We start from the raw sequence: 27,569 nt of genomic DNA, 5'->3' as shown, positions 1-27,569 counted from the left end.
TAGGCCTAACCATTTCTTACTTTCTTCATCCCACACTTGCCATTCTCTACTTAAGGCAATTGTTCTCTCTCCCTATTTGTAAACTTTCACTTGTATTTTTGGAGTGAAATATATTTGGTAGTGCCCGAGGACGTAGGCAAAATTTGCTGAACCTCGTTAAAATTCTAGTGTTCTTTATTTTTTGTTCTGCATATTTTGCAAGTGTCATTGTAGTGATTTATTGTGCTATTAAATTACGATAGAGGGATATTCTGGCTAGGAAAGATCTGGTATGTAAGCGATCCTCGTGATCCACCTCTCTTTCCTGGGAATTGAACTTAGTGTGATTTTTCAGTACAATAATTTTACTCTTTCACACGCTTCCGCGCAACAATTGGTATCAGAGCCAGGTTCGTACTTAGGGAATACGACCGTTTACGGTACTATTCACGTATACGGCACTATTTACGTATACAGTACTATTCACATATACGGCACTATTCACGTATACGGTACTGTTCACGTATACAGTAGTTGGGATTGAGGAGAAAAATGGCAGCAGCATCGTCATCAGCAAGGACTACTGTGACAAATGCAAAATTTGAAGTAGAGAAATTTGACGGTACCAATAATTTTGGTATGTGGCAGTGTGAGATCCTGGATGTCTTATGTCAGCAAGAGCTGGATATAGCCCTTGAAGAAAAACCTGACAAGATGGATGACAAGGAGTGGGCCAAGATCAATAGACAGGCGTGTGGTACAATCCGCCTATGCTTGGCCAAAGAGCAGAAGTACTCCGTCATTAGGGAGACATCAGCGAAGAAGCTGTGGGATACATTGGAAGAAAAGTTTCTAACGAAAAGTCTTGAAAATAGGCTTTATATGAAAAAGAAACTTTTTCGGTTCACGTATGCACCCGGTATGTCGATGAATGACCATGTGAACTCATTCAATAAAATTTTAGCAGACTTGCTAAATTTGGATGAGAAATTTGAAGATGAAGACAAGGCATTATTGTTGTTGAATTCCCTTCCTGATGAATATGATCATCTTACCACCACATTGCTTCATGGGAAAGATTCAATCACATTTGATGCAGTCTGTAGTGCGTTGTATAGATCTGAGACTCGAAAGAAAGATAAAAGAGATCACAGAGATACAACTGCAGAAGTCTTAACAGTAAGAGGTCGTTCACACAGCAGCAAACCTGGTAGAAGGGGTAAGTCCAAAGGGAGACCCGCCAAAGATGAATGTGCCTTTTGTCGTGAGAAAGGGCATTGGAAAAAGAATTGTCCTAAGTTACAAAAGGGCAAGTCTATTTCTAATGCATGTGTAGCGGAGCATGATGAGGAGTCAGACTTTAGCTTGGTTGGCATGGCAATGGCATGTCAAACGGATGAGTGGATATTGGATTCGGGATGTACTTACCATATGTGTCCTAATAAGGACTGGTTTTCTAGTCTTGAAGAACTAGAAGGTGGAGTTGTTTTTATGGGCAATGATAGTGCCTGTAAGACAATGGGTGTAGGTACAATCAAATTGAAGAACCATGACGGCTCAATCCAAGTTCTGACAGATGTTCGCTATGTACCCAGCTTGAAGAAAAATCTCATCTCATTAGGGGCCCTAGAATCTAAAGGGCTCACAATCACTTTGAGAGATGGATTACTAAAGGTAGTAGCTGGGGTATTGACGGTGATGAAAGGCACTAGAAGAAATAACTTGTACTATTTAAATGGAAGTACAGTTATTGGATCAACATCAACAGCTTCTGCGAAAGATGCAGATTCAGAGGCTACCAGGTTATGGCATAGGCGATTGGGACATGCTGGTGAAAAAGCTTTGCAGACTTTGGCGAAGCAAGGCTTGTTGAAAGGTGCAAATTCTTGCAAATTGGAATTCTGTGAACATTGTGTTCTGGGCAAGCAGACGAGGGTAAAATTTGGTTCAGCAATTCACAATACGAAAGGAATTCTGGACTATGTTCACAGTGATGTGTGGGGACCTACCAAAGTGGCTTCTTTGGGAGGTATGCACTATTTTGTCACTTTTCTTGATGATTATTCAAGAAAAGTATGGGTGTATCTAATGAAAAGAAAAAATAAAGTTTTGTATGCATTTCTGAAGTGGAAGAAGATGGTGGAGACTCAGACAAGTCGAAAGGTCAAACGACTTCGATCAGATAATGGTACTGAGTACAAAAATGATCCATTTCTACAAGTATGTCAAGATGAGGGCATTGTGCGACACTTCACTGTTCGAGATACACCACAGCAGAATGGGGTGGCAGAACGCATGAATCGGACTATACTGGAGAAAGTTCGATGTATGTTGTCCAATGCTGGATTGGGCAAGGAATTTTGGGCTGAGGCAGTTACATATGCGTGCCATCTAATTAACCGATTGCCATCAACTGCAATAAATGGAAAAACTCCTATGGAGATGTGGACTGGTAAACCTGCTACTGATTATGATTCTTTACATGTTTTTGGTTCCACTACATATTATCATGTAAAAGAATCTAAGTTAGACCCAAGAGCAAAGAAAGCATTATTCATGGGTATAACTGGTGGTGTAAAAGGATACCGTCTCTGGTGTCCTGATACAAGGAAGATTGTTTTCAGTAGAGATGTAACTTTTGATGAATCAACCATGATGAAGAACGAGGATTCACAAAAGGATGACAAAACCAGTAGTACTTTGCAGCAGGTGGAGTTTGAAAAGGTTAATGATGATCCAGCTAATATTGAAAGAACAAATGATGAAGAAGTTTCGACCCAAGAACTTCTACAGCAACAAGATTCAATTGCATATAGGAGGCCAAGAAGAGAGATTCGTAAGCCTACTCGCTTTGATGATATGGTGGCCTATGCACTTCCAATTGCAGATGATGATGTTCCTTCCACTTACACAGAAGCAATAAGTAACTCCGATGGTGTAAAGTGGAAGCAAGCTATGAATGAAGAAATGCAGTCTCTTCATAAAAATAGGACTTGGGAGTTGGTGAGACTGCCCAAGGGAAAGAAGGCAATTGGATGCAAATGGGTATATGCAAAGAAGGAAGGATTTCCTGGTAAAAATGAAATTCGATACAAGGCTAGATTGGTAGCAAAGGGTTACGCTCAGAAAGAAGGAATAGACTACAATGAAGTGTTTTCTCCAGTTGTGAAGCATTCGTCTATTCGAATTTTGCTAGCCTTGGTTGCGCAATACGATCTTGAACTAGTTCAGCTTGATGTGAAGACAGCATTTTTACACGGTGATTTGGAAGAGGAAATCTATATGACTCAGCCTGATGGATTCAATGTTGCTGATAAAGAAAATTGGGTTTGCAAACTGACAAAGTCGCTTTATGGATTGAAACAATCTCCGAGGCAGTGGTACAAGCGATTTGATCAGTTCATGAAAGGGCAAAGGTACACAAGAAGTAAATTTGATCATTGCGTATATTTTCAGAAGCTACAAGAAGGAACTTTCATATACTTGCTCTTATATGTTGATGATATGCTGATAGCATCTAAGAGCAAAGTTGAGATTGAGAGATTGAAAACTCAACTCAATCTCGAGTTTGAGATGAAAGATCTAGGTGAAGCTAAGAAGATTCTTGGCATGGAAATATGTAGAGATAGAGCTCATGGCAGAGTTAGCTTGTCTCAGAAGCAGTATTTGAAGAAAGTACTACAGCAGTTTGGCATGAACGAGAAGACCAAACCTGTAAGTACCCCGTTGGCTTCTCATTTCAAGCTTTCTGCACAACTATCTCCTTCGACGAATACGGAACGAGAATACATGTTGCAAGTTCCGTATTCTAATGCAGTGGGTAGCTTGATGTATGCAATGGTGTGTACAAGACCCGACATTTCACAGGCAGTTAGTATAGTGAGCAGGTATATGCATAATCCTGGAAAAGGACATTGGCAAGCTGTGAAATGGATTCTACGGTATATTCAGAAGACCGTGGATGTTGGATTACTGTTCAAGCAGGATAATACACTTGGTAAAGGTGTTATTGGGTACGTTGATTCTGACTATGCCGGTGATTTGGACAAGCGAAGATCAACCACCAGTTATGTGTTTACACTTGCTGGAGGACCAATAAGTTGGAAGTCTACACTACAGTCTACAGTTGCATTGTCAACCACAGAAGCCGAGTACATGGCTGTAACAGAGGCTGTAAAGGAGGCTATTTGGTTACAAGGTATGGCTAAAACCTTGGGGTTGGTTCAGGAGCATATTAACGTGTATTGTGATAGTCAAAGTGCTATTCATTTAGCAAAGAATCAAGTCTATCATGCACGTACAAAACATATCGACGTACGATTCCATTTTGTGCGGGAAATTATTGAAGAGGGGAAAATTTGTCTTCAGAAGATCAAGACTGCAAATAATCCCGCAGATATGATGACCAAGGTGGTAACAGCAACCAAGTTCGAACATTGTTTGAACTTGATTATTATCCTGCAAGTTTAACAGTTGAAGAAGGCACTATCAAGTATTGTTGTCAAAGGCAGAAAGAATTGTGTGAAGATAAGATTATCCTAATCAAATCTTCAAGGTGGAGATTATTGGAACCCACCCATTGTTTGAAAAGTCAAAAAGGGTGGGCACCGAAAGTAGAAAGTAAAATTGGTTGGCAAGTTGGGTTAAAAGTTGGCATGGGATAATTGCAATTTTGGTCCCTAATTGTATAGGGACATTGCAAGTTGATCCTTGAACCTCAACTATAAATAGGCCTAACCATTTCTTACTTTCTTCATCCCACACTTGCCATTCTCTACTTAAGGCAATTGTTCTCTCTCCCTATTTGTAAACTTTCACTTGTATTTTTGGAGTGAAATATATTTGGTAGTGCCCGAGGACGTAGGCAAAATTTGCTGAACCTCGTTAAAATTCTAGTGTTCTTTATTTTTTGTTCTGCATATTTTGCAAGTGTCATTGTAGTGATTTATTGTGCTATTAAATTACGATAGAGGGATATTCTGGCTAGGAAAGATCTGGTATGTAAGCGATCCTCGTGATCCACCTCTCTTTCCTGGGAATTGAACTTAGTGTGATTTTTCAGTACAATAATTTTACTCTTTCACACGCTTCCGCGCAACAAGAAGTGTTCATGGGTCAACTCGAGTCGGGTTCAGGTTCGTGTCAAGCCTAAGCATGATATTCATTTTTTATGCTTGCCAAGCTCGGCCTAGCATGAAACATGGGTCTAAAATTTTGTCCAAATCCGCCCATATTCACAAAAGATTAACCTAAACCCATTTTAGGCCCACTTATATTTTTTTAAAATAATTATTTGTATTATTTTAATTTAATATTTTTTATTTATTAAATTTTTTTATAAAGTCATCTTAACATTATTTTAATGTTTACATTAGAGTAGTATTATATATTTAGTATAAGTTTATTTTTTTAATGTGTTATAGATTACATAATACAAAGTGATATAAACTTAAAAACGGGTCAGGCCAAGCTCAGGCCTTGAATGTTCAAGCCCGAGCCTAACTCATATTTTAAATGGGCCTAATTTTTTTTACCAAACCCATTTTCGGGCTTAATATTTTTATTCAAACCCTCCCAAATTTCAAACGGGCCTTCAGATAGCCTGACCCATCACAAACCAATTGAATTGATTGACCGAATCAATTGAACCAATATTTTTATTTTTTATTTTTTATTTTTTAAACTTTTTTAAATAATTTATCCAATTGAACCAGATAAACCGATCAAACCAAAATTTGGTGGTCTAACCAGTTCGATCACTGATTCGATTTTAAAAACCTTAGTTAGTTCTCAAATTTTACGAGAACCTTAAAATTTGAAAATTTCTCCAAAACTAAAATTTATCAACATTTTATTTGAATCTAAAGAAAGAAATATTAAATTATTAACTTATATTATCATACTAGTTTTTTTTTGTCTGGTGCTATGCATAAATTTTGTTGTTTATATCAACTTTTAATATTTGGTATTTATTTAATATTTATTATAAAATTTGTATCGCTTCAATAATACTATGATTGAGAATGTAAAAATACAAATGTTTGATTTTTAGAATTATACAGTTTGTATTATATATGATGAATATAAATTAGGAATGGAAAATTTTAATATTTAAAATAAATTTGAATTAATTACTAATATTCATCGAAATAAAAGAAATTGTAACGATTCGATTTAATCTATGTCGAAAAATACAATTTTAGAATTTAATTTCATAAATCGAGTCTGTGATATATTTTGTATGAAAATATATTAGTGGATAGTTAAATAATTAAATCGAGAAAGTTATTACTTATAATATAGAGATTAAATTGTAATGTACCATCGCTATTAAGTTTTAATTTATAATTGCTTGAGGGCTTAATTATTAATTAACCAAAGGACTTAATGGTTATTTAACCATTATTAAATTGAACTTAGTGGGATGGCTGATCATGATCATCCATTTCCACTAACTTTGTCATGATTAACTATAAGCCATTAAATTAGAATCAATTAAGGTAAACTAGTGTCTTAATGACATGTATACAAATATGAAGTGGGAGAGAGAATGTAAATATATATATATATTTAAGGTAAACATACTTTTCTTTTGAATTTTTTATGAAATCATGGTCTTGTAAACTAGACTTAGCAGACCCATGTGTTTAGAAATTTGAATTGGTTAATGTTTACCAAATTACCATGTTGAACCTTAGTGAAATTTGAGTTGATTATGATGAATTATAAAAAATATGTATAGATTTCGTTAATATTATATTAGAAAGGCAGTGAAATTAGCTTAGAATTAAATGTTTAGATAATATAGTTAATTTTGATATTAGGGATTAAATTGAATAAAATGAAAGTTGTTAGAAAAATTTGTCATAGATTAAAAGCTTTAGGTCCCTAATGAAAGAATATGAAATTTGATTTTGATTCAATACTAGATATCGAAAAATATGAGCATTTCAGATATAAGGACTAAAATGAATAAAATGTAAACTATGTTTAATTGATGTGTTGTTCATGTGATTGCGTGAAAACTAATATTATTTCTATAATCGAATTATCGTGCGTAGCTAAAGACGACATCGGGCCGTCTCGAGATAAATAAAAGGTAAAGCCCATAGACAAGGAGCCTATTTCAGTTTGTGCTTTCATGACTGGTTTTAGTTCATAGTTTAACTAAGTATTAAATTAAGGAAAGTTAAGTTTTACGTACCTATGACTTACTGTTTAATTGTAATTGTTATTTGATGAAAGATGGTGTGATAACATAAATGATGACATGAATATACTGATTTGATATAAATATGTGAAAAATATAGTTAAGATATAAATGAAGTAATAGAAATTGAAAGTATGAACTCATATGTAAATAAAATGTAGAGACATGGAATTTGATTTGTATGTGATATGTGAGATTTTCGTATATATTGTTCATGAAATTGAGACATAGTAATGATATCTAATGTTAAACAAATGGTTGTAATGGCTTATAATATGTGGATCTTATATATTTTGAAACATTGAATATTTTATTAACGATCTTGGATAAAGTTGAGTATAACTGACATATTATAAGATGAATGTACGGAATTTTACTTCGATTTATATCGATGAGGCGTAAAGCGCATATTGTACTTCAAACGTATCAATGAGGTGCTCCTTCAAGAATTTAGAAGACATGAATATGAGTTTAATAAATAAAAAATTTCCATATGCATCCTATGAGTTGTTTACGGGACAAGAATGAAACGTGGAAACTTTCCATATATTGTAATTATTAACTTTTAATTTCAAGGTTATTATGAACAAATATTTTTAGTCAAAAATACCATGAATTGAATCCATAAGTGTTCGTTTATATAATAATTATAACTTGTAATTTTAAAACTGTTGAAATATACAGGCTTTCAAAATAATAATCATAAAGAGTGATGAATTGAAGTAGGTGTCCAAGATACTAGTTGATTGGATTTTGTCTATGCTGTTGGTTTTAGCTCTCAAGGTTCCAATGAGCTCACCAAGCGTTGCTAGTTGACTTTGTTCTCATGAGTTGTAAGTATAACAAAATAATTAAAAGGAAAAGTTTATTATGTCTCAATTATTTCATCGGTTTAGCTTTACCTTTTGCTCCTTTAAAAATTCTATTTGATGTATTAAAATTTATGTTTTGAGATACATTTCGATGTTTAAGTCAATAAAGAATAACAAAGCTAGAGAGATCAAAGGTAGAAAAAGTAGATTGGTGGAGTAACCATCATACTTAGAGATTTATACCAAATGTTTAAGGTGTTTAGACGACTGTCTATGGCCCCTGATAACCCGCGTGGCTACGCTAGTGCTATGCTTCATGTTAGATCTTCAAGTACATATAGAATTCCCCTAGCAATTCCATTAGTAACGTTAATACCTTTGCTTCAATTTAATTGTCTAAGTTTCTTTGAATCTGATGCAAAAAACAAATTTTTAGTAAAGAATTTGAGCAATTTCCTTATATTAATTAGACTCAATGGATCAAATTAAACATCTGAAAGCAAATATAGTGTTAAGAATAGACTAAACAGGACTAAATCTATAATTACATTGATTTAATCATGCCTATTCACAAAAACTGTTGGTGCAAGGGGCAGCAACAGACTGTTTTGAATCTTACTTGTATAGCAAGCCTCGAGCCTTGCTGAAGAAACAAACTCAGAAGCAAGAACAGAAACAAATGCGAATGGAAAAACAAAAGAAATTGAGAGAGAGTATTTTGAATGAAAAGAGCTGATATTTCCATTAACAACTCAGGAAGGCATAATGCCATTACATATATTAGATAACAACAACAAAATGAACAAGTCTTTACCTAATGACATACCTAACACCACTAAATTTACATTGGAAATTGTTAATCAGCTTGCTTAAGTTTCTTTGCTGATTTTTTCAGTCAATCAATCAAAACATCATAAGGTTTACCAACTTAGTTCAACATGAACTAGATTACAAAATGATAATTAAAAAATACAATCAAAACATAACAAGTAGTTAGGCAACTTCAAGCTCCAGTTTCTGCACTTCATAGCTCGACTGCTTGCTGCCACTTCTCCTTGCATGGCCACCTTTGTATGTCTTGCATGGGAACTAAATTCAACACTCCTCCTTAGTTTCCATGCTAGTGACACCTAATTGCCTTCTTAATTTAACAAATTTAGACACATTGAGTGCCTTTGTAAAGATATCAGCAATTTGCTCTTCTGAATTGCAATGAACTAGCTCGATTTCATGAGCTTGCTCCATCTCCCTTATGACATGTAGCTTGATGTTGAAGTGCTTTGTTCTACCATGAAAGATAGGATTCTTTGCAATTGCAACAGCAGATTTGTTGTCACAGTAAATCTCTGTTGCCTTTCCTTGATTTTGATTTAAATCAGCTAGGATTTTTCTAAGCCATATGGCTTGATTTACAGCAGATGCAGCAGCAACATATTCAGCTTCTGCTGTTGACTGTGCTACCAGACTTTGCTTTTTAGAACTCTAGCAAAACATGCCTGAGCCAAGACTAAAGGCATATCCAGATGTGCTTCTCATGTCATCACAAGATCCAGCCCAGTCACTATCAACATAGCCTATCAGCTTCATGTTTTCAGCCCTTTTGAACAATACACCATGATCAATGGTGCCTTTGATGTATCTAAGCACTCTTTTAGCTGCTTGAAAGTGCTGATCATTGCAGCAATTCATGTATCTGGATAGCACACTAACAGCAAACATGATATCGGGTCTTGTTGCAGTCAAATACAACAGACTACCAATGAGACTTTTGTACATAGTCTCACAAATTGGTTCACCACTCCCTTGCCTCGAAAGCTTCACTCCAACAGCCATTGGTGTGCTTGTTGGCTTACAGTTCTTCATAGAAAACTTATCCAGGATCTTCATAGTAAAAGAACTCTGACTAAGAAAGATTCCCTTTGCTGTTTGCTTCACTTCCATTCCAAGGAAGTAGTTCATTCTGCCTAAATCAGACATTTCAAACATTTCCATCATTTTTCCTTTGAAATCTTCCAGCATTCTTCTATCTCCTCCAGTTACCAATAAATCATCAACATAGAGTGATAGGATAAGCTGAGTTTCAGCTTGGTTCTTCTTCACATACAGTGTTGGTTCACTGAGACTTCTCTCGAATTCTAAACTGAGCAAGTAAGAATCAATTCGAGCATACCAGGCTCGAGGAGCCTGTTTCAGGCCATACAAAGCCTTTTTTAGTCTGTACACCTTGTGTTCTTTGCCAGCGACCACAAATCCTTGAGGCTGTTCGATGTAGATCTCTTCTTCCAGGAAACCATTGAGAAATGTAGACTTAACATCAAGCTGATGAATGGTCCACTGATGTTGAGCAGCCAAGGCAACTATCATTCTAACTGTGTCAAGCCTGGCTACTGGTGCAAATGTCTCCAGATACTCCAGACCATACCTTTGGCTAAAACCTTTGACAACAAGCCTGGCTTTTAGCTTGTTCAGACTGCCATTTGCATTCTTTTTTGCTCGATAGACCCATTTTACTCCAATGGTCTTCTTTCCAGTAGGTTTATCAACTAGCTCCCATGTCTGGTTCTTCTCAATCATGTTGATTTCATCGACCATAGCTAGTTTCCAGCCTTCATCTGCCTCAGCCTCTTCAAAACTGCTAGGTTCTGCTATTGCAACCTGTGCCCTTTCATAAATATCATCTAGGGGCCTTGTGCCTCTCACAGGCACATCATCAACATCCATTTCAGGTCCTAGCTGCTCAAGTTCAGCTTGATTAGGCACCAGGTCTTCTGAAGCAGCTTCTGGTTCATTCTTTTTCCAATTCCAGCAAGCCTTCTCATCGAAGATGACATCTCTGCTTACTTGAACTATGTTTGTCAAAGGATCCAACACCCTGTAGCCCTTCTTAACTGAGCTATAGCCTACTAGAACACCTGGTTGAGCCCTTTCAGAGAGCTTGTCTCTCTTTGCTGCTGGTATTTGTGCATAACACAGGCAACCAAACACCTTCAGATGTGCCAAGGAAGGCTTGAAACCGGACCAAGCCTCGAAAGGTGTTTTGGATGCAAAAGCTTTGGTAGGAAGCCTATTTTGAAGGTAGACAGCAGTGTTTACTGCCTCAGCCCACATGGTCTTGGGCAGTTTCTTCTCAAACAGCAGGCACCTGGCCATATCCATCAAGCTTCTGTTCTTTCTTTCTGATACCCCATTCTGCTGAGGTGTGTAGACATTTGTAAGCTGGTGTTTGATACCAGTATCATTGCAAATGGCTTGAAACTGAGCTGAAGTGTACTCAGTGCCATTGTCTGACCTTATCGATTTCAGCTTGCAACATGTTTCTGTCTCTACAGCAGTTTTAAACTTCACAAACACTTGAGCTACCTCAAACTTGTGTTTTAAGAAGAAAATCCAGCAAAACCTTGTAAAATCATCAATGAAGAGGATGAAATACCTATTTTTGCTGAGTGATTCAGTCCTCATCGGGCCACATACATCAGAGTGCACCAGCTACAGTTTTTCAGTAGCTTTCCAAGCTGAATTTGTAGGAAATGGCAGTCTTGCCTGTTTCCCCATCTGGCAAACTTCACACACATCATCATGCTCCACTGAGCTAGTAAAGTTCTCTGCCAAGCCTTCTTTGGCCATTCGAGCCAATGATCTGAAGTTGGCATGCCCAAGCCTTTGATGCCAAAGCTTAGAATCATCAACAGAGGCTATATATGCAGACTTTGAGTCATTTGGCCAGTGTACCTCAAAGCATTTGTCAGTCATTGTGACTGTCATAAGGCTTGATCCACTTGGATCAGCAATGTGGCACTGTTTGTTCTTGAACACAACAGAATAACCTTTCTCGAGCAATTGAGCTATGCTGAGAAGGTTTCTGTCGATTTCTGGCACTAACAGCACATTTGGAATGATCTTGTTGCCTGTGGGGGTACATATCAGCACCTCTCCTCTTCCTTCAGCCCTTATGAACTGACCATTTCCAACCTTGACCTTGGTTTTGCAACTTCTATCCAAGGTTTTAAACAAGGAGGCATCTGGTGACATGTGGTTAGTGCAACCACTGTCCAATAACCAGCCTTTTGAGCATTTCTTCTCAGCAGCTAAGCAGGACACAGCAAAGACCTGCTCTTCTTGGTCACTACTGTCCTCAGCTACCTGAGCTTCAACCTTTGGTTGTTGAAATTGGCTCTGCCTTGGCTTGGTTCTATTTTTGCAAACCCTTTCAACATGGCCTTTCTTCTTGCAGTATTGGCATACTGCATCTGGCCTGAACCAGCATCTGCCTTCTGGATGACCTGGCTTTTTGCAATATCTGCAGGGCTGGTCATTGCTCCTTGCAGCATCAGGCTTAGGTCTGCTTTTCCAAGGCTTTTTCCCTCTAGGAGCATTGATGCTCGAGGCTTCTCTGGCCTTGACATTGAATGCACCTTCCTGGTTGTCTTCAGTTCTGCTAGCTCTCCTTTGTTCCTGAGCATAGAAGGTGTTGATTAGCTCAGTCAAAGAGATGGTAGCTAGATCTCTTGAGTCCTCTAGAGAGGATATCTTGGCTTCATATCTCTCAGGCAAAGTGGAGAGGACTTTCTCCACTATCCCTGCCTCATCAAAGTGCTCACCTAGGAGCCTTATATTGTTAACCACTGCCATGATTCTGTCTGCATACTGCTTCACTGTTTCTTCTTCCTTCATTTTCAGGTTCTCGAAATCCCTTCTCAAATTCAACAGCTGCTGTTGCCTTGTTCTCTCAGTGCCTTGAAACTCCTCCTTAAGCTTATCCCAGGCCTGTTTTGGAGTCTCACAGGCCATGATTCTGGTGAAGATGACATCTGACACACAGTTCTGGATGCAGGACATGGCTTTGTGCCTTTTGGTCCTTTCATCAGCATGTTGCCTGATCTGAGCTACTGTGGGATTAGCCCTCAGTGGTGCTGGCTCAGCATCTGTGTTGACAACTTCCCACAGATCGAAGGCCTGTAGGTAAGTCTTCATCTTGACCAGCCATATGTGAAAGCCTTCTCCATTGAAGACTGGTGGGGCTGCTGGTGAAAATCCTGAAGAAGCCATCAGGTTCCTTGGTTTGAAGCAACAGGTCCACTAAGACAAGGGCTCTAGATACCAATTGTTGGTGCAAGGGGCAGCAACAGACTGTTTTAAATCTTACTTGTATAGCAAGCCTCGAGCCTTGCTGAAGAAACAAACTCAGAAGCAAGAACAGAAACACATGCGAATGGAAAAACAAAAGAAATTGAGAGAGAGTATTTTGAATGAAAAGAGCTGATATTTTCATTAACAACTCAGGAAGGCATAATGCCATTACATATATTAGATAACAACAACAAAATGAACAAGTCTTTACCTAATGACATACCTAACACCACTAAATTTACATTGGAAATTGTTAATCAGCTTGCTTAAGTTTCTTTGCTGATTTTTTCAGTCAATCAATCAAAACATCATAAGGTTTACCAACTTAGTTCAACATGAACTAGATTACAAAATGATAATTAAAAAATACAATCAAAACATAACAAGTAGTTAGGCAACTTCAAGCTCCAGTTTCTGCACTTCATAGCTCGACTGCTTGCTGCCACTTCTCCTTGCATGGCCACCTTTGTATGTCTTGCATGGGAACTAAATTCAACAAAAACAACCACATCAACATTCCTGTTATATCATTTGAACAAATGGGAATTTGAAATTTCGGACATCGAATCCTACAGTAGTTAGGTTAAATTCTATTTTCACTTGGAGCCAATTTTTTCAGCGGGCCGAGATATTAGACATTGTCATCTGGTTCATCGACGGATCTATTATTGAAGACTGATAGTTCGTAATCATTCTTCCGACCGAAAATGCAGGTCTTTTGGGTGGGCGAAGCGTAATCTTGTCACTTTCTAAGACAACTACTACATCGGACATGGTTGGTCTATCTGTCGGATCTTCCTGCACGCATAGAAGCCCGACATGTATGCACCTCCTTATTTCGGGTATCGAGCATGATTCCAGTAAACAATGGTCTATTAATTCCAATTCTTTCCCTTCTTTCCATAACCCCCAAGCCTGCAAAACCCCAATGCATTCATTTAATCAATATTCTAGACATCAATGATCACAATGTTACAGCTATACTTACATATGCAAGCAGTGTTTGGGCATGTTTGGTTTGGTAGAAACCGCTGTTTTTTTTCCCGGAAAGAATCTCTAGCACTATCACGCCGAAGCTAAAAACATCGGATTTCACCGAGAATAATCCTTCCATTGCATACTCCGGAGCCATATATCCACTGTTTCACCACAATGTTTTCTACTTTTAGTAATTAAATATCGAAATTAAAATTACAAAGCAAAGCATATTTAGCTACTCACTATGTTCCCACAACTCTTTTAGTGTTGCCTGCGTTCTGGTTTTCACAAAAGATCCTTGCCATCCCAAAATCTGATATTTTGGCAACCATGTATTGATCCAACAACACATTGCTGGGTTTTAAATCTCTGTGAATGATTTTAAGCCGAGAATCTTCGTGAAGATAAAGAAGTCCTCTGGAAATTCCAGTAATGATGTCGAACCATGTTTTCCAATCAATTTGTGAGCGTTTCTCAGGATCTGAAATTGAAAAATTAAAGATCAATTAATAAACAAAATTAAAGGGTTAATTTCACTCGATGTCCCCAATTATCGCCCAGAGTCTAAATTGGTCTCTAACTTTAGAACATTGTAATTGAGTCATTAAAGTATCAATCAAGTCCTTTTATCAATCTACCTTGAATATGACATGTAGCATATTTAAAACACATAGATCAATCTGAAAACATGTCTGTACTTGTTAATAATTTGGTTTTGGCATGTTTAAAAAAGAAATAATCCTCCTTTTATTAGCACGGTCTTTTTTTTGTCCTAATTTGGTACTTGAGTATCAAATTGAAAAACTCAAGTGTTAAATTGAGCATTGAAGCCAAAATTAAGTGCTTAATTAGGACAAAAAAACTCGAGTATATTAAATTGAAAAAAATTCAGATACTAAATTGAATATTCAAGGCAAATTAAGGCACCAAATTACGACAAAAAAAATTTTAAGTATCAAATTGAACAATAAAGTTAAACTTAGGTGCCAAATAGTATATTAACCCTTTACAATTTGATCTACACCAAAGTCAAATTGCTTCTAAGGTCCTTGAAAAATTATAAAATTATAAATTAGTATAATGATAAAATTACCTTTTGGCCTTCCAAAAATTTTTAATTAAATTCCAACCCCCTAATTTTTCCTTCTACCGTCACCCCTGGTCTACACGTTTCGAATATGCTATACATCTTATTCAAACTAGCATTGAATACCTAATTTCACAAGTAGGTTGATAAAAGTACTTGATTAAAACATTTTGAAATTTAGGAAGTAATCTAGAGTCGGCACTATAGTTTTGGGACTTTTAGTGGAATTAACCCAAAAACATGTGAATAATTTCTAAGCTTCTACCCTAAAGAGAAAGAACAAAAAAAGGGTACCTACCAAAGATGAAGAAATCAAGGCTTTTGTTAGGCATAAGCTCATATATAAGCAACTTTTCATCACCTTCAATCCCACATCCCAATAGCCTTACAAGGTTTCTATGTTGAAGCTTTGCAATCAAAATAACTTCATTCTTCAATTCTTCCAAGCCTTGCCATGATTTCCTTGATAACCTTTTAATTGCCACTTCCTTCCCATTTGGTAACACACCCTTAAATCATTGAATTCAATTCACAATTTCAGACACCATGAACCAAAATGACAAAAAATTAGACCATAACAACACTCAAGTACCTTATAAACCGTACCGAATCCGCCTTGTCCGAGCTTGTTTGAATCCGAAAAATCATCCGTAGCTACCCTTATTGTAGCTAAATCTAGGAAAGGAAATTCTTGAGCAGTCACCAATTCGCCTTCTTGTGTTATGATCACTTCTTTGGGACTTGCCAATTCATATAGCAATATTGTCTGGCTTCTTTCCGCATCTGCAAATACATTTCATAATTTGATCATTTAATACAATATCAAAGACGGTTTTAAATTTCTTTTGTGATTTTACCCTTTTGTTTCAGTTTCTTCAATCGGGTGTATACGAACCCCGAAACAGCTACAAGTGCAACAACCAGTACGGCGGCACATACGACTGCGATAATCATCCCAAAGCTCCATTTAGACCCTGTTTGGAGACCAAACATGTAAGATAAAATGTTTCGAGGAAAGAAACAAATTAAATGATGTTGATATACCTGTTTTGGATTCAGGGTATATTAATGGAGAATTCATGACATCATAAAATTTATATATTTGGAACCTCACGTTACAGTTCCTACTAAGAACACTTCCCCCTGTCCTAGACCGGCAACAGCCATTAAGATCTTTAAGTGCTGAATCTAAACAGCTACGACATGAATCACCAACAATGTCCCTTGTACATTGAACTAACCCATATAATGTTTCCTTCTTATTAACCTTCACTTCTCCGGTTTTGAACATCAACTCCGAATCATACGCTGCATCGTTCGATACATTGTTCATTAAAAACGTCAATACATCATCAAACCGACCGGGATTCGATATGTTTTTCTCTTTGTTGTTCGAATCTGGGTATTTTCCGGTATATACCATCAACGAACTGTTTTGAAATGAGTACTGAACTTGACAATCATCATACCATACGATTCCTTCTAATGTCTTGCAATCGGAAAGGACGTCTCGGCTAGCGTTTTTAACGCAATTTCGACATAACGTAGCGTTCACGTCTCCCCGGCAAAGCGCTCGCGCGTAGACGCGATCGACGCCTTCTCCGATCAAGGTACTATAGAAACCTGTACCCGAAGTATTGGATGGTAATGAGTCTAGTACCCATTTAAGGTTGTTCTCGAATGTGCTGTTACTTGTGTAATTGCCTGTATTGTCTGAACAAAAAGTATAAAGAGGATTTGAAGAAACTTTAATGGAGAAAACGAACATGATCAACAAAAGCATAGCTGAAAATGCAGAATTGTCCATTTTTTTGAAAAAAAAATTGGAATATGTTTTCATTGGATTAATTTTTTGTCTTAATAACCGTAAATATTGAAGTCGAGTTTGATTACTATATTCAAAATTTTAATATGGTCAAGCTAATGAACGTCACGGTGAAATTTACACTACTGTAGTGAAGCTGGAAATTCAGGCTGCATTATAGAAAAACTCAGACCAGACCTGATTAAGTCAATCCTGTAATTATTATTTTTTGGTCTTTTAGTACCTTTACTATACTCAAATTTGGGATATGGTCTTTGTATTTTATTTTACTTTTAACATAATTTGGTTCTTCTATTTTTATAATATCAAAATATTTATAAATATATTCTATATAAAAAAATTTTAAATATTTTTAAATTTATTTTTTTAAAAAATTTTATCAAATAATATTCAAAAGACATACAATAGTTATTTTTTTCATTGTCAAAATAAGTTCAAAAACCCAAAACTAGTATGAAAAAATTGACAACTGAACCAAATTATAGAAGACAGCTCATGAAATTTAAAAAACTTAACCGAATCGAATCAAACTTACCCTTAATGTCATTGGCTAGTTCAGATAACTACCATTATTAACTATTTCAATTAAAATCATGACCTGAACTTTTCTCAAAAACATATTTTTTTAATAAAAAAATCCATGTCAATACAAAGGATATTTAAAAGAAAAATCAACATTAACAATTCAACCATTGAAATTAACTAATAACATTAATTAAAATAAAGAGACTAAATTGTTTCAAATTAAAATATAAAAAATAAATACCAAATTTCAGCATAAGAAAAGGACCAAAATCAAAATTTCACCCTTTTTGTTTAGTTAAACGTGATTCATAACGGCTGATAAAAGAATAGGACGTCTCAAACTTATCCGATGGAATTTTCTAATTAAACTTCTCTCTCAAATACTGATTAAAATACAGTTGTAATGATACAATCAAGGGACTAAAATGGATGGTTGAATTTCTATTTTAGAGATTCCAGGGGCAATTGTTTTTGTTTACAAGAGACGAAAGCTCATAGTTAGTACTGCACCTATGGGTGTTTTATATAAATTTTATCAACATTGAAATTGATGAATTTAAATTCGAATTAAATTTACGGAAAAAACAACTCGAAAAATAAATAAATTTTTATTTTTCTTAAATAAATGTGATTGTTGTGAAATCAAAATTCTAATATCAGAGAATTAATAGTCAAGAAAGGCAACCGAAGAAAGACTAGCTTATGATAGCTCTAGGTTATGAGGAATAAAATATGTGTACTAATTGTGTAATTGTCATCGTTGTATGGTCAACTTTTGACTATTATTTGCTAAGGCAACCAAATTTTTAAGGTCAAATTATAATTTCGGTCTTTTATTATACTTAAATTTACGATTTAATCTCTCTAAGTAGCTAGATTAGAATACTGCTTTTTTTATTATATAATGTATAGTACTACCCAAAGCCCCTCTTCAACCCATGAATAAGAGGATAGTGTGCTTCAGCGCACACGAACTCACGTCCTCATGTATTGACAACAATGTCTATGCCAATCGAACTAAGACTCAATTAGTTTTTTAAGATATTAATATTTTATGTGTGATAGTAATTGTATATAAGATATTAATATTTTATTTGACCTTTTCAATGTATTGAATGAATAAATTATATATTTATAGTCAATGCTTCAAATTCTACATCAGCACTTAGTTGTTGGTTATGATCAAAACTAAAGGTATGTATGTATGTATGTATGTATGTATGCATTATTTTCATATTAAGCAATTGAGTTAAAAAATATCTCAGAATTTCATACTCATCAAATGTGTGTTAAGAAACTACTTTGAAAATAAAATTTTGATAATCATTTAATTTCATTTGTTGGAATTAAAAATTCAACTATTGTTTTATGAAATTGAGAAAAATGGGTGGATTGATATAAAGTCAAATATTGATCCTAATTAACTTGTTTATCCCGTAAGAATAATAAATTAGAAATTTCAAATGAAAATAAAAATAGTCTTTTAAATTTTTAATGATTTTTTTAACACAATAATTCAAGTTGTTTATATGATTTAATTATGTTAGCAATTAAGCTGATGGAAGAACGTGAATAATATAATATTAAAATTTTAAAGATTTATTTAAAATATTTTAAATTTGTATAGAAAATTTTAAATTTTGCTTCATAATTTAAGGATATCGTGTAAATTAACCCCAAACAATAATGTATAAGAAAAATTAGAGATTGAAATTGGACCTTCTGTAATACAAATAACTATTGGGCCCGTTAATCTCATATTTGGACCATTGCTTAAAAGGCCCACTTAAAATTGGAGTTAATTTGAGTTCAAGTTACTAAAAATGGAACATCTTAGTTTAATGTCTCTAAAAATGATAAAATTGCACGTTAACCTTTCTAAATATAAAAAAAATCTATTTAGTCCCTTTAAAAATGACATTATAAAATAATATATAGTAAAATTATATTTGGATCTTTTAAAAGTTTTATAATTCAATTCCACACCCCTTGAAAAGTTTCTGGCTTGGACCCTTGATTTAAATAATTTCAAGTTCAAAATTTTGAGCTTTTCAAGTTGGGTCATTACAAGATTCAAATCATTTCGGATGCCGATCACTTTATGTTTAGGTCATTTTAACTCCTTGATCCAAGTCATTTGAGACTTAAGTTGTTTCAAGCTCATGCCATTACCGGATTTAGATTTGGATTTTTGGTCTAATAAACAAATTGTTTCATTTCATCGTATGAAATTACATGTAGATCCCTTAATCCCTAAATCCGTGATGGATGAAAAAGAAATTCTCTCTTCTTAAACCAGTCAACAAAATACAAAACCAAGATTAAGAAAAAAAACATAATATTACAACAATAAACATACATAAAGAACCTCAAAAAGCAAATCAAGCGCCAACAATGCTTCATAATTTCCATTTTTTCGATGCATGTCGAAGTTTAACTTCCTTATTGTTCAATAGCATCCCATCTTTACCAATACGTATCTTCCCTTCCCTATTAATCCCATGTTGCTTACTCTTTATGCCCCACGTATAGTACACGATCTTTGTCGACAAATCAACCCTTAATTCAGCTGATGCATTCATTATTGCTTTACGAAGATCGGTCCAAAGACGAGTCTCAACATCCATTTGATCACTCAATCGATGAATTTCACTCTTCTCTCGGTTTTTCCCTTGGTAAAAGCAAGGGATAGTTTTGTTCCCCACTTTATCTTCTCCATAATAGAACGTGAGGAAGGTATCGTCGTACAAGATACAAGAGTCTCTGTTCGGATTTTTGATATCGAGCTCGTACTCTATTCTTCCATGACTAGACCCGTTGTTGTGATTCGTCAACGGGACTGAAAATTTGATGATAGTGTAATCGGGGCTTCTAGGATGTACGGCTAGCCATAGACAAAAACCAAGAAGGCCTAATATGTAAACAAGTTGGACAAGCCACAAGCAGAGGTTTTTGGTTTCACACATTATTGCTGCAAAGAGAAATGAAAAGCAAAGGAGGTTTCCATGAAGGATTTACTGGAATTTTGCCAATTTGGTTTTAATTGTGTGAGGGTAGAGAAAAAAAAAAGTGATGGTTTGAGTGAGAATAAAGTCTAAGAATATTAAGAATTTCATTCATTGATGGATATGGGAAGTTTAGCAACAACTTTTATCAGTGTTTTTGGCCTTTGTGGGGGTGAATGAAGAACTACATTCTTTTCTTTTAGAGTGTTATTTTGCTTTTATGTGATTCAAGCTTTCAATAACTAGCTATTAAATGAAAATTGATCTTTTCAAAATTTGTGGTAGTGCATCCTAATAATAATATTGTCTCAAATATTTGAATTTAATTTTTTTTCTATATAAGTATAATATACCCCACCATTGCGTTCAATATTTGTTAATTTCTATAATTTTATTTTTAGGAATTTAGTTTATCTATTTTTCAGATTTCAAAATTCAAATCTAATTGTTGATACGTTTAATTTTTTTTAAAATTTATTGGTGCGACATTTTGAAGTTAAAAAAAAATTTATTGGTAGCCATGTAACTAAAAAAAGACTGAAATTGTAATAAATTTAAATTTAACAAAATAATTTTTTAATAGTATTAGTAACTGGATCTGAATTTTGAAACCTGAAAAAGTAAATTAACTAAATTTCTAAAAATAAAAATATATAAACTAAATTTAAATTTTATAAAAAGTATAATCACTTAGTACATATTTTAACTTTTATTTTGCTGTGTCATACTCTATGTTAACCTGAGATGCCAAGATTTAAAAATGAAAAAAATATATTAAAATTAAGGATTTTATATGTTGACTTGGAATATATATATATATATATAAATAAAAGTAATTTTTTTTCAACACTACTAAGTAATAAATAAAAAAGAAAATCAAGACAATTTGATCTTTGACGAATTTGAAAGTGAGCAAGTAAGAATAATTATTCACGACATTGATGTCTTCCATCAATTCTAAATAAATTTTATTAATATAATAACAAATTTAGCTTTTAATTTTTACATATTTTGTCAATTTTGTCTCAATTTTAAAAAATTCAACAAATTTAGCCTCAACATTTACACATGTTGCAAGCTAGATTTGGCAAATCAAGACCAAATTGACAGAATCTAAACTTTAAGAACTAAATTTATTATTATATCAATCAACATTATATACAATTAACGAAAAAAATATTCACACTATGATCAATTATCTTTAATTACTCATTTTCGAAATTTGCATACATTTTTCGTACCAAACAAAACAATAATACATAGCATTGTTTCATTGCATGTATTGCATTTAGAAGCCTAAATCATTCATCCATAAAGGGTTTTTTTTTTTTTGTCTTCACAAACTAATTAACATATACAACTCCAAAGAGAAAAAAACTGGTAATTACGATAACAAATATATAAACAAGATCAAAAGTAAATCAAGTACTTAAGAGAAACCGAGTACTTCGTTGTTTCCATTTTTTTGATGCATGTCGAAGCTTAACCTTCTTCTTCTTGTTCGATATCTTACCATCTTTACCAATAGGTATCTTCCCTTCCCTATTGATCCCATGTTGCTTACTCTTTATGCCCCACGTATTGTACCTAATCTTTGTCGACAAATCGACCCTTAATTCAGCCGTTGCATTCATTATTGCTTTACGAAGAACAGTCCAAAAACGGGTCTCAACATCCACTTGATCAATCACTTGACGAGTTTTATCCTTCCCTTGATAAAACGAATGTATAGTTTTTCTCCCAACTTTATCTTCCCCATGATAGAACATAAGGAAGATATCATCGTAGTATATACCGGAATCTTGGTTTGGGTTTTCGATATCGAGTTCGTATTGTATGGAACCGTGATCGGATTCGTTGCTTGTATTTGCCCCCGGGATTGAAAAGTTGACGATGGTGTAGTTGGGGCTTTTAGGACGCATGGCTAGCCATAGACAAAGAGCAAGAATGCCTAACAAGCCAATGACTTGGAGAAGCCACAAGTAGAAGCTTTTGGTTTCACACATTGCTGCAAAGAGAAATGAAAACACAAAGGAGGTTTGAATGGGATTTTGCCAATTTGGTTTAATTGGGAGGGGTAGAAAAAAGTGATGGTTTGAGTGAGAATAAAGTTTAAGAATCTTAAGAATTTCATTGGTTGAAGGATATGGAAGTTTAGCAACAGCTTTTATTAGTGCTTTTTGGCCTTTCTTGGGGGGTAAATGACACACTAAATTCTTTTCTTTGGGATGTTATTTTGCTCTATGGGGCACATGCTTTCAAGGACTAGCTACTAAATATTCCAAGTCAACATGAAATATCAAATAGTTTAAAATTCGACATATTATTGCTTCAATTAAAACCAAAAGCTTTCATAGGTAAAATCATATTATTTAGAAATTAAAAAGAATGTAGTAGTTTTAAGGATTTTTTTTTAATATATTAGCCAAAAAGGGGAAATTTTTCCCCTTATAGCACTTCAATGATAGGAGGATTGGAATAAAATTAAAAAAATTTGAGGGACAAAACTAAAAAGTTTTGTATTAAAAATTAATTAAATTGTAGTTTTAACTTTTGATTGTGGCTTAAAAAAATAAAATTATAATTTTTTATCTAAAAAAGCTAAAAAAAATTAAATTAAATAATCAGAGAGGGTAAAAATACAATTAAACTATACAGTCAATGGTGTCAAAGCCCCTGTTTCTCAATCCTTAAATATTATTTATATATGCTTGTTGATACAACATAAATGGAAAGATAGAAAGGGAAATGAAAAGGTGAGAAGAAGTGCCGAAACAAAAAGATGAGTAGGATCCTTCATGGGATCTGAAGTTTGACTCTCGGATTTGGCTCAAAGTCGAGTTATTATATAATAAAATATAAATTATTATCATCATAAAACAATGCTAAATACATATAAAAATAATTTAAAAAGTGCCTATCAATCATATAACATTACAAGTCAAATAAAAACTGCAAGAATCAACTGAAATAGACAGAACATTTCCTGTTCTTCCAAGCCGGCAATATCAACCCATCTGAATCAACAGCAACATCACAATTTACATGCATTTTTTGGTGCACACTCTTCCATGTCGAAACCTTAAATCTAATCACCGACATTATACCTAATCGAAAATGCACAGTCCCATGTTGCCTATCATTCACAAACTCCTTCCACCGCCTGCTGTTCACAGCAAGCGTAGCTGTACCAATACCGAACTGACCGTACACAACCGTAGTTGTCTTCGGTTCTTGGAAAAACGGGTGCAACAATGGGGTTGACCCGATTTGTTTATCTTTGTAATAAACGAAACCCTCCATTGAGTCGTAATAGATTCCAATATGCTGGTTGGAGTTTCTGGCTGTGACATTGAACGTTATGACAGCATTGTCCAGCCCTGGTTTTTGAGCCAAACCAGGAACCGTGAAATCTATCATATGGAACCTTGGACGATGAGGGCGTAAACTAAGCCATACAATGAAGAAAACAATTAGAGCAACTAAAAGGAATGACAAGAAAATGGCGCATAGTACTTTGGTGACTCTAGTGGTGAAGCTTTCACGAACACGCTGCGCGTAGTAGCGAGCAGAGTGGTGGTGTTTGACGGGCTGTGGCTGCGGCCGGGTGTCTTGGATCGGTAACCTGTCGGAACTGGACATTGTTTTTCGATGAATCGGAGAAGGGTTTTTCCGAGGAAGGTTTGGTGAATGAAAGGGAAGTATTTGTAGGGAAGGGTGCATGTTGAAGAAATTGGAGTCTTTTCTTTTCTTTTGCATGGCTATGGTGGAAGAAAGGAATCAAATCAAATAGCCATTTTGTTTACTCAATTAATGGGTTATGGATACCTTAAATTATGGTATGATCTTTATATTCTATTGCATCAACTTTTTAGTTTGTGTGTTGGATTATGTGCTGCAAAATCAGAATATATGCTCAAGACCTAATTATAAATATATATATTTAAAGTTAAATTCATTAATTTATTTAATGAAAAAAAATAGTAAATACTCTTTGTAGATGGTGAACGACAAATCCTATCAACACAATAAATGCTTTAGTGTCAGCATCAATAGAATATTATGACACGTTGACAATTAGTTTTGTCACAACTCAAACACGACATATCTGGAGTGATTGCAAGCACTTAATACGATAGTGAAATCAACCCCGAATGGTCCAAAGCAGCAAGCAAAAATCGACAAAATAATTTAAATCAAATTTTTATGGGGGAACAAAGTGTAATTTTACATTTACTCTTAATGATCTAATTGGACAATTTTTCATTTTAGGGGAGGCCGGGGACCTTGCCAGCCCCCCTAACTACGCCCTTACCAATAACAACAAGTAAATTAAACAAATACTCATATATATTATAAAAATTTGATTTAATTTTTTTAAAAATTATAAAGATATAAACTATTAAAAATTATAATTTAATTTTGACCTCTGAACAAACTTTTTAATATAATAGCTAATAGTCCCTAAAAAATATATAATAGCTAATAATTTGTGTTTGAGGTTGAATGACAGTGGATATGAATTTTTTAAGTATATAGAAGAATATCAAACTTTAAAGAAAAGGATAAAGAAGAGTTTAAGAAATGTTAAAAGCTGTTAAGATATAAAGGTTTCTTGCAATCTATGGGCAATGGCATGAGGGAGCTGAAAAGTTAGTATATATTTTAGGAGAAAGAATATTATTTTTAAATTATTTAAAATATAATCCAAGTCTTTATATTTTTATATTTGAAATTTAATTCCTTTCTTTTTATTTCAAAAATTTTATCTTTTTCCAACTTATTAACATCTTTAAAATTATTAATTAATTTTTTTCTTTTAAATTTAAGTTTAATACAATTTTTTTTTGTTATATGGTTATTAAATAAGTAATTTTTTTTTCAAAATATTATACTAGAAAATTTAATTAAAAAATTTTAATTGATTAACAATTAAACTTAAAATTTAAAAATAAAAAAATAAAAATTTTAAAATAAAAATAAAAGGATTAAATTTCGAATTTTGATGTTACAAAGTAAATGATTGATGTTTGGATTAGATTTAGTGGTTTAGATTTTTCATAGAAGGATAATTTATTTCAATTTTTTAATAAAATAAAATTAACTTAATATTTTTTTATATCAAGTGATAATGGTTATCTACTTACTTATCTTATTCAACACATTTTCGTTGAAAATTTTAATTTAAGTAAAAAATTAAAATGATTATCAAACACATTCTATATTAATATAGAAACGAAAATGGATAAATATTAAGACTATACAAGAATATTGATTGAATGTGCAATATCATACATAAATTTTGATTTTATGCGACTTTATACATTAAATTTTGAATTGATTCATTTTTCACAAATTACTAACAATGTTCTTGAATTAGTACCATTTACGTTGATATATTGTATACGCAAATAATTATATTAATCTGAGATAAAAATAAATGTACATTTTCATTTCTTGAAATGTAACTCGTTTAACTAGATTTCGAAATTGACCCGGACCAAAAATAACATGCATTTAAAATAGTTTGATATGAAAGGCTTAACTTACAAACTAAAATAATTAAAACTCAAAATTGATCTAAATACGAAATAACTCGAAACCTTAAATGATAAGAATAAAAGGATTTAAAATATGAAGTGTTAAACCCGAAATAAACAGGTAATTTGCAGATATGTGTTAGGCATTGAAATGGATGTTAACCGCATACATAATATATGGAACATCCATCACTTAAAACAAAAAAAAATTATAACCATGCTGACAAAAACATATTGCATTCGACAAAATTCCTATCTGTTTCATACATTGTCCATTTCCTTCAAACACCTTTGTCTTACATTCAGTTTGTATATATATATATCCATGCCGGCCCATGATGGAACTGTTTTGTCTTCTTTGCTGTTGCTACTATAGCCTTGGTTAATGCTGTTAAAAAATTATTACACAAGATAAGCTAAGTTGGTGCTTTGTGTTTTTTTTCTATGATGGCATTCATGAAAGTTGCAGGCATAGTGTTTTGTGGTTGTAGTGGTAGCCAACATGTGTATGATTATGGTATTGATTATCTGCATCAATTATGGTTGATAATTATTGGTTGTGATTAGGGTTAAAGGGACAAGTATTACCATATGATTATCAAACTATGTAAATATTCATCATTATTTAGCCTACCACCAAATCTAAGTGGAAGCTGCAATCATTCTTCTCTTCCTTAATCTCCTAACTTCCATCACCTAACACTTAAGAAAATTATAAGCAAAGTAAAGAGAATATCTATTATATATTTGAAGATAAGGAAGGGGTGGTACGTGGTATTAAGGTCTCAAACGATTTATCCTAATTTGAATGGAGTGGTTGTTAAAATTTTGTTAGAGGCATTTGTTTGACACGTATTTAAATCGTGTGACCTTCATCTCCACTCTTAATATTGTATTAAAAAAAGTCTTGAAGAGGATTAATGAAAATTTTCAAAATATTACGAGAGTTTAATGATGATTTTAAAAATTTTAAGTGGACATTTTAGAAAAATCCAAAAGCTTAGGGAAAATTTTATAAATTTTTGGATGGTAGCGCTTTTTTTTTTTTTTTGGTGTGGGAGGATGGGTGGGTGAGAAAAAATTGGAGATAAAGGAAAGATAAAAAGAAGAAAAATTGGAAAAACAAAAGATTCTTTTTTGTTTTGTGTTATTTAATTATTTGTTTAAAATGTTTTAGATTTATTTTTTTATGTATTAATAAATTATATATTTTTACGGGTAATCATTTGATACATTATTTCTCAAGTTTTTTTTTGTTTTGTTTTATAAACGGATTGGGAGTACAATAAGTGTCATTACACTCATTTTATATGTAGCTATAGATATTTAATCTTTTATTTTTTTCAATTTTTCTCAACTTGATCCTTAAATTTTTTGTGTCCACGTTAATTCTAAAATTTGACAATGTACTTTTAATTTGATCCCTAAATTTAGATTTCATTAAATTGTGCCATGTCGACTATTTTTTTTTATTTTTAATA

At 33.7% G+C, this 27,569-nt stretch overlaps 2 protein-coding genes across 2 annotated transcripts; both read right to left on the bottom strand.

Annotated features, from left to right (window-relative positions):
- Positions 1-13,310: 13,310 nt before the first annotated feature.
- LOC107935357 (putative receptor-like protein kinase At4g00960) lies at positions 13,311-17,009 on the bottom strand. Its single transcript, XM_016867945.2, has 8 exons — positions 16,238-17,009; positions 16,051-16,167; positions 15,786-15,976; positions 15,492-15,702; positions 14,350-14,587; positions 14,117-14,267; positions 13,702-14,043; positions 13,311-13,614 (listed from the first exon to the last, which is right to left on the bottom strand). The coding sequence occupies exons 1-7, from the start codon at positions 16,998-17,000 to the stop codon at positions 13,744-13,746; spliced, it is 1,971 nt and encodes a 656-aa protein (XP_016723434.1). The 5' UTR covers positions 17,001-17,009; the 3' UTR covers positions 13,311-13,614; positions 13,702-13,743.
- Positions 17,010-23,324: 6,315 nt separating this feature from the next.
- On the bottom strand, positions 23,325-24,346 carry LOC107935372 (NDR1/HIN1-like protein 12). Its single transcript, XM_016867960.2, has one exon. It carries the CDS (start codon positions 24,305-24,307, stop codon positions 23,510-23,512), a length of 798 nt encoding a protein of 265 aa, XP_016723449.1. The 5' UTR covers positions 24,308-24,346; the 3' UTR covers positions 23,325-23,509.
- Positions 24,347-27,569: the final 3,223 nt, after the last annotated feature.

This window comes from Gossypium hirsutum, chromosome D10, assembly GCF_007990345.1.
Source record: "Gossypium hirsutum isolate 1008001.06 chromosome D10, Gossypium_hirsutum_v2.1, whole genome shotgun sequence".
Taxonomy (NCBI): domain Eukaryota; kingdom Viridiplantae; phylum Streptophyta; class Magnoliopsida; order Malvales; family Malvaceae; genus Gossypium; species Gossypium hirsutum.
The sequence above is the reverse complement of the archived record's forward strand: the minus strand, read 5'-3'. Positions and strand labels throughout refer to the sequence as shown.

Excerpts from the sequence above, each read along its gene's own strand:
- LOC107935357 (XM_016867945.2), bottom strand. The coding sequence starts at position 17,000 with ATGGACAATTCTGCATTTTCAGCTATGCTTTTGTTGATCATGTTCGTT. Across the intron at positions 15,977-16,050 it reads GAAGAAACTGAAACAAAAGG|ATGCGGAAAGAAGCCAGACA; the intron begins GTAAAATCACAA and ends ATGTATTTGCAG. Across the intron at positions 14,588-15,491 it reads CCTTGATTTCTTCATCTTTG|ATCCTGAGAAACGCTCACAA; the intron begins GTAGGTACCCTT and ends TTTCAATTTCAG.
- LOC107935372 (XM_016867960.2), bottom strand. The coding sequence starts at position 24,307 with ATGCAAAAGAAAAGAAAAGACTCCAATTTCTTCAACATGCACCCTTCC.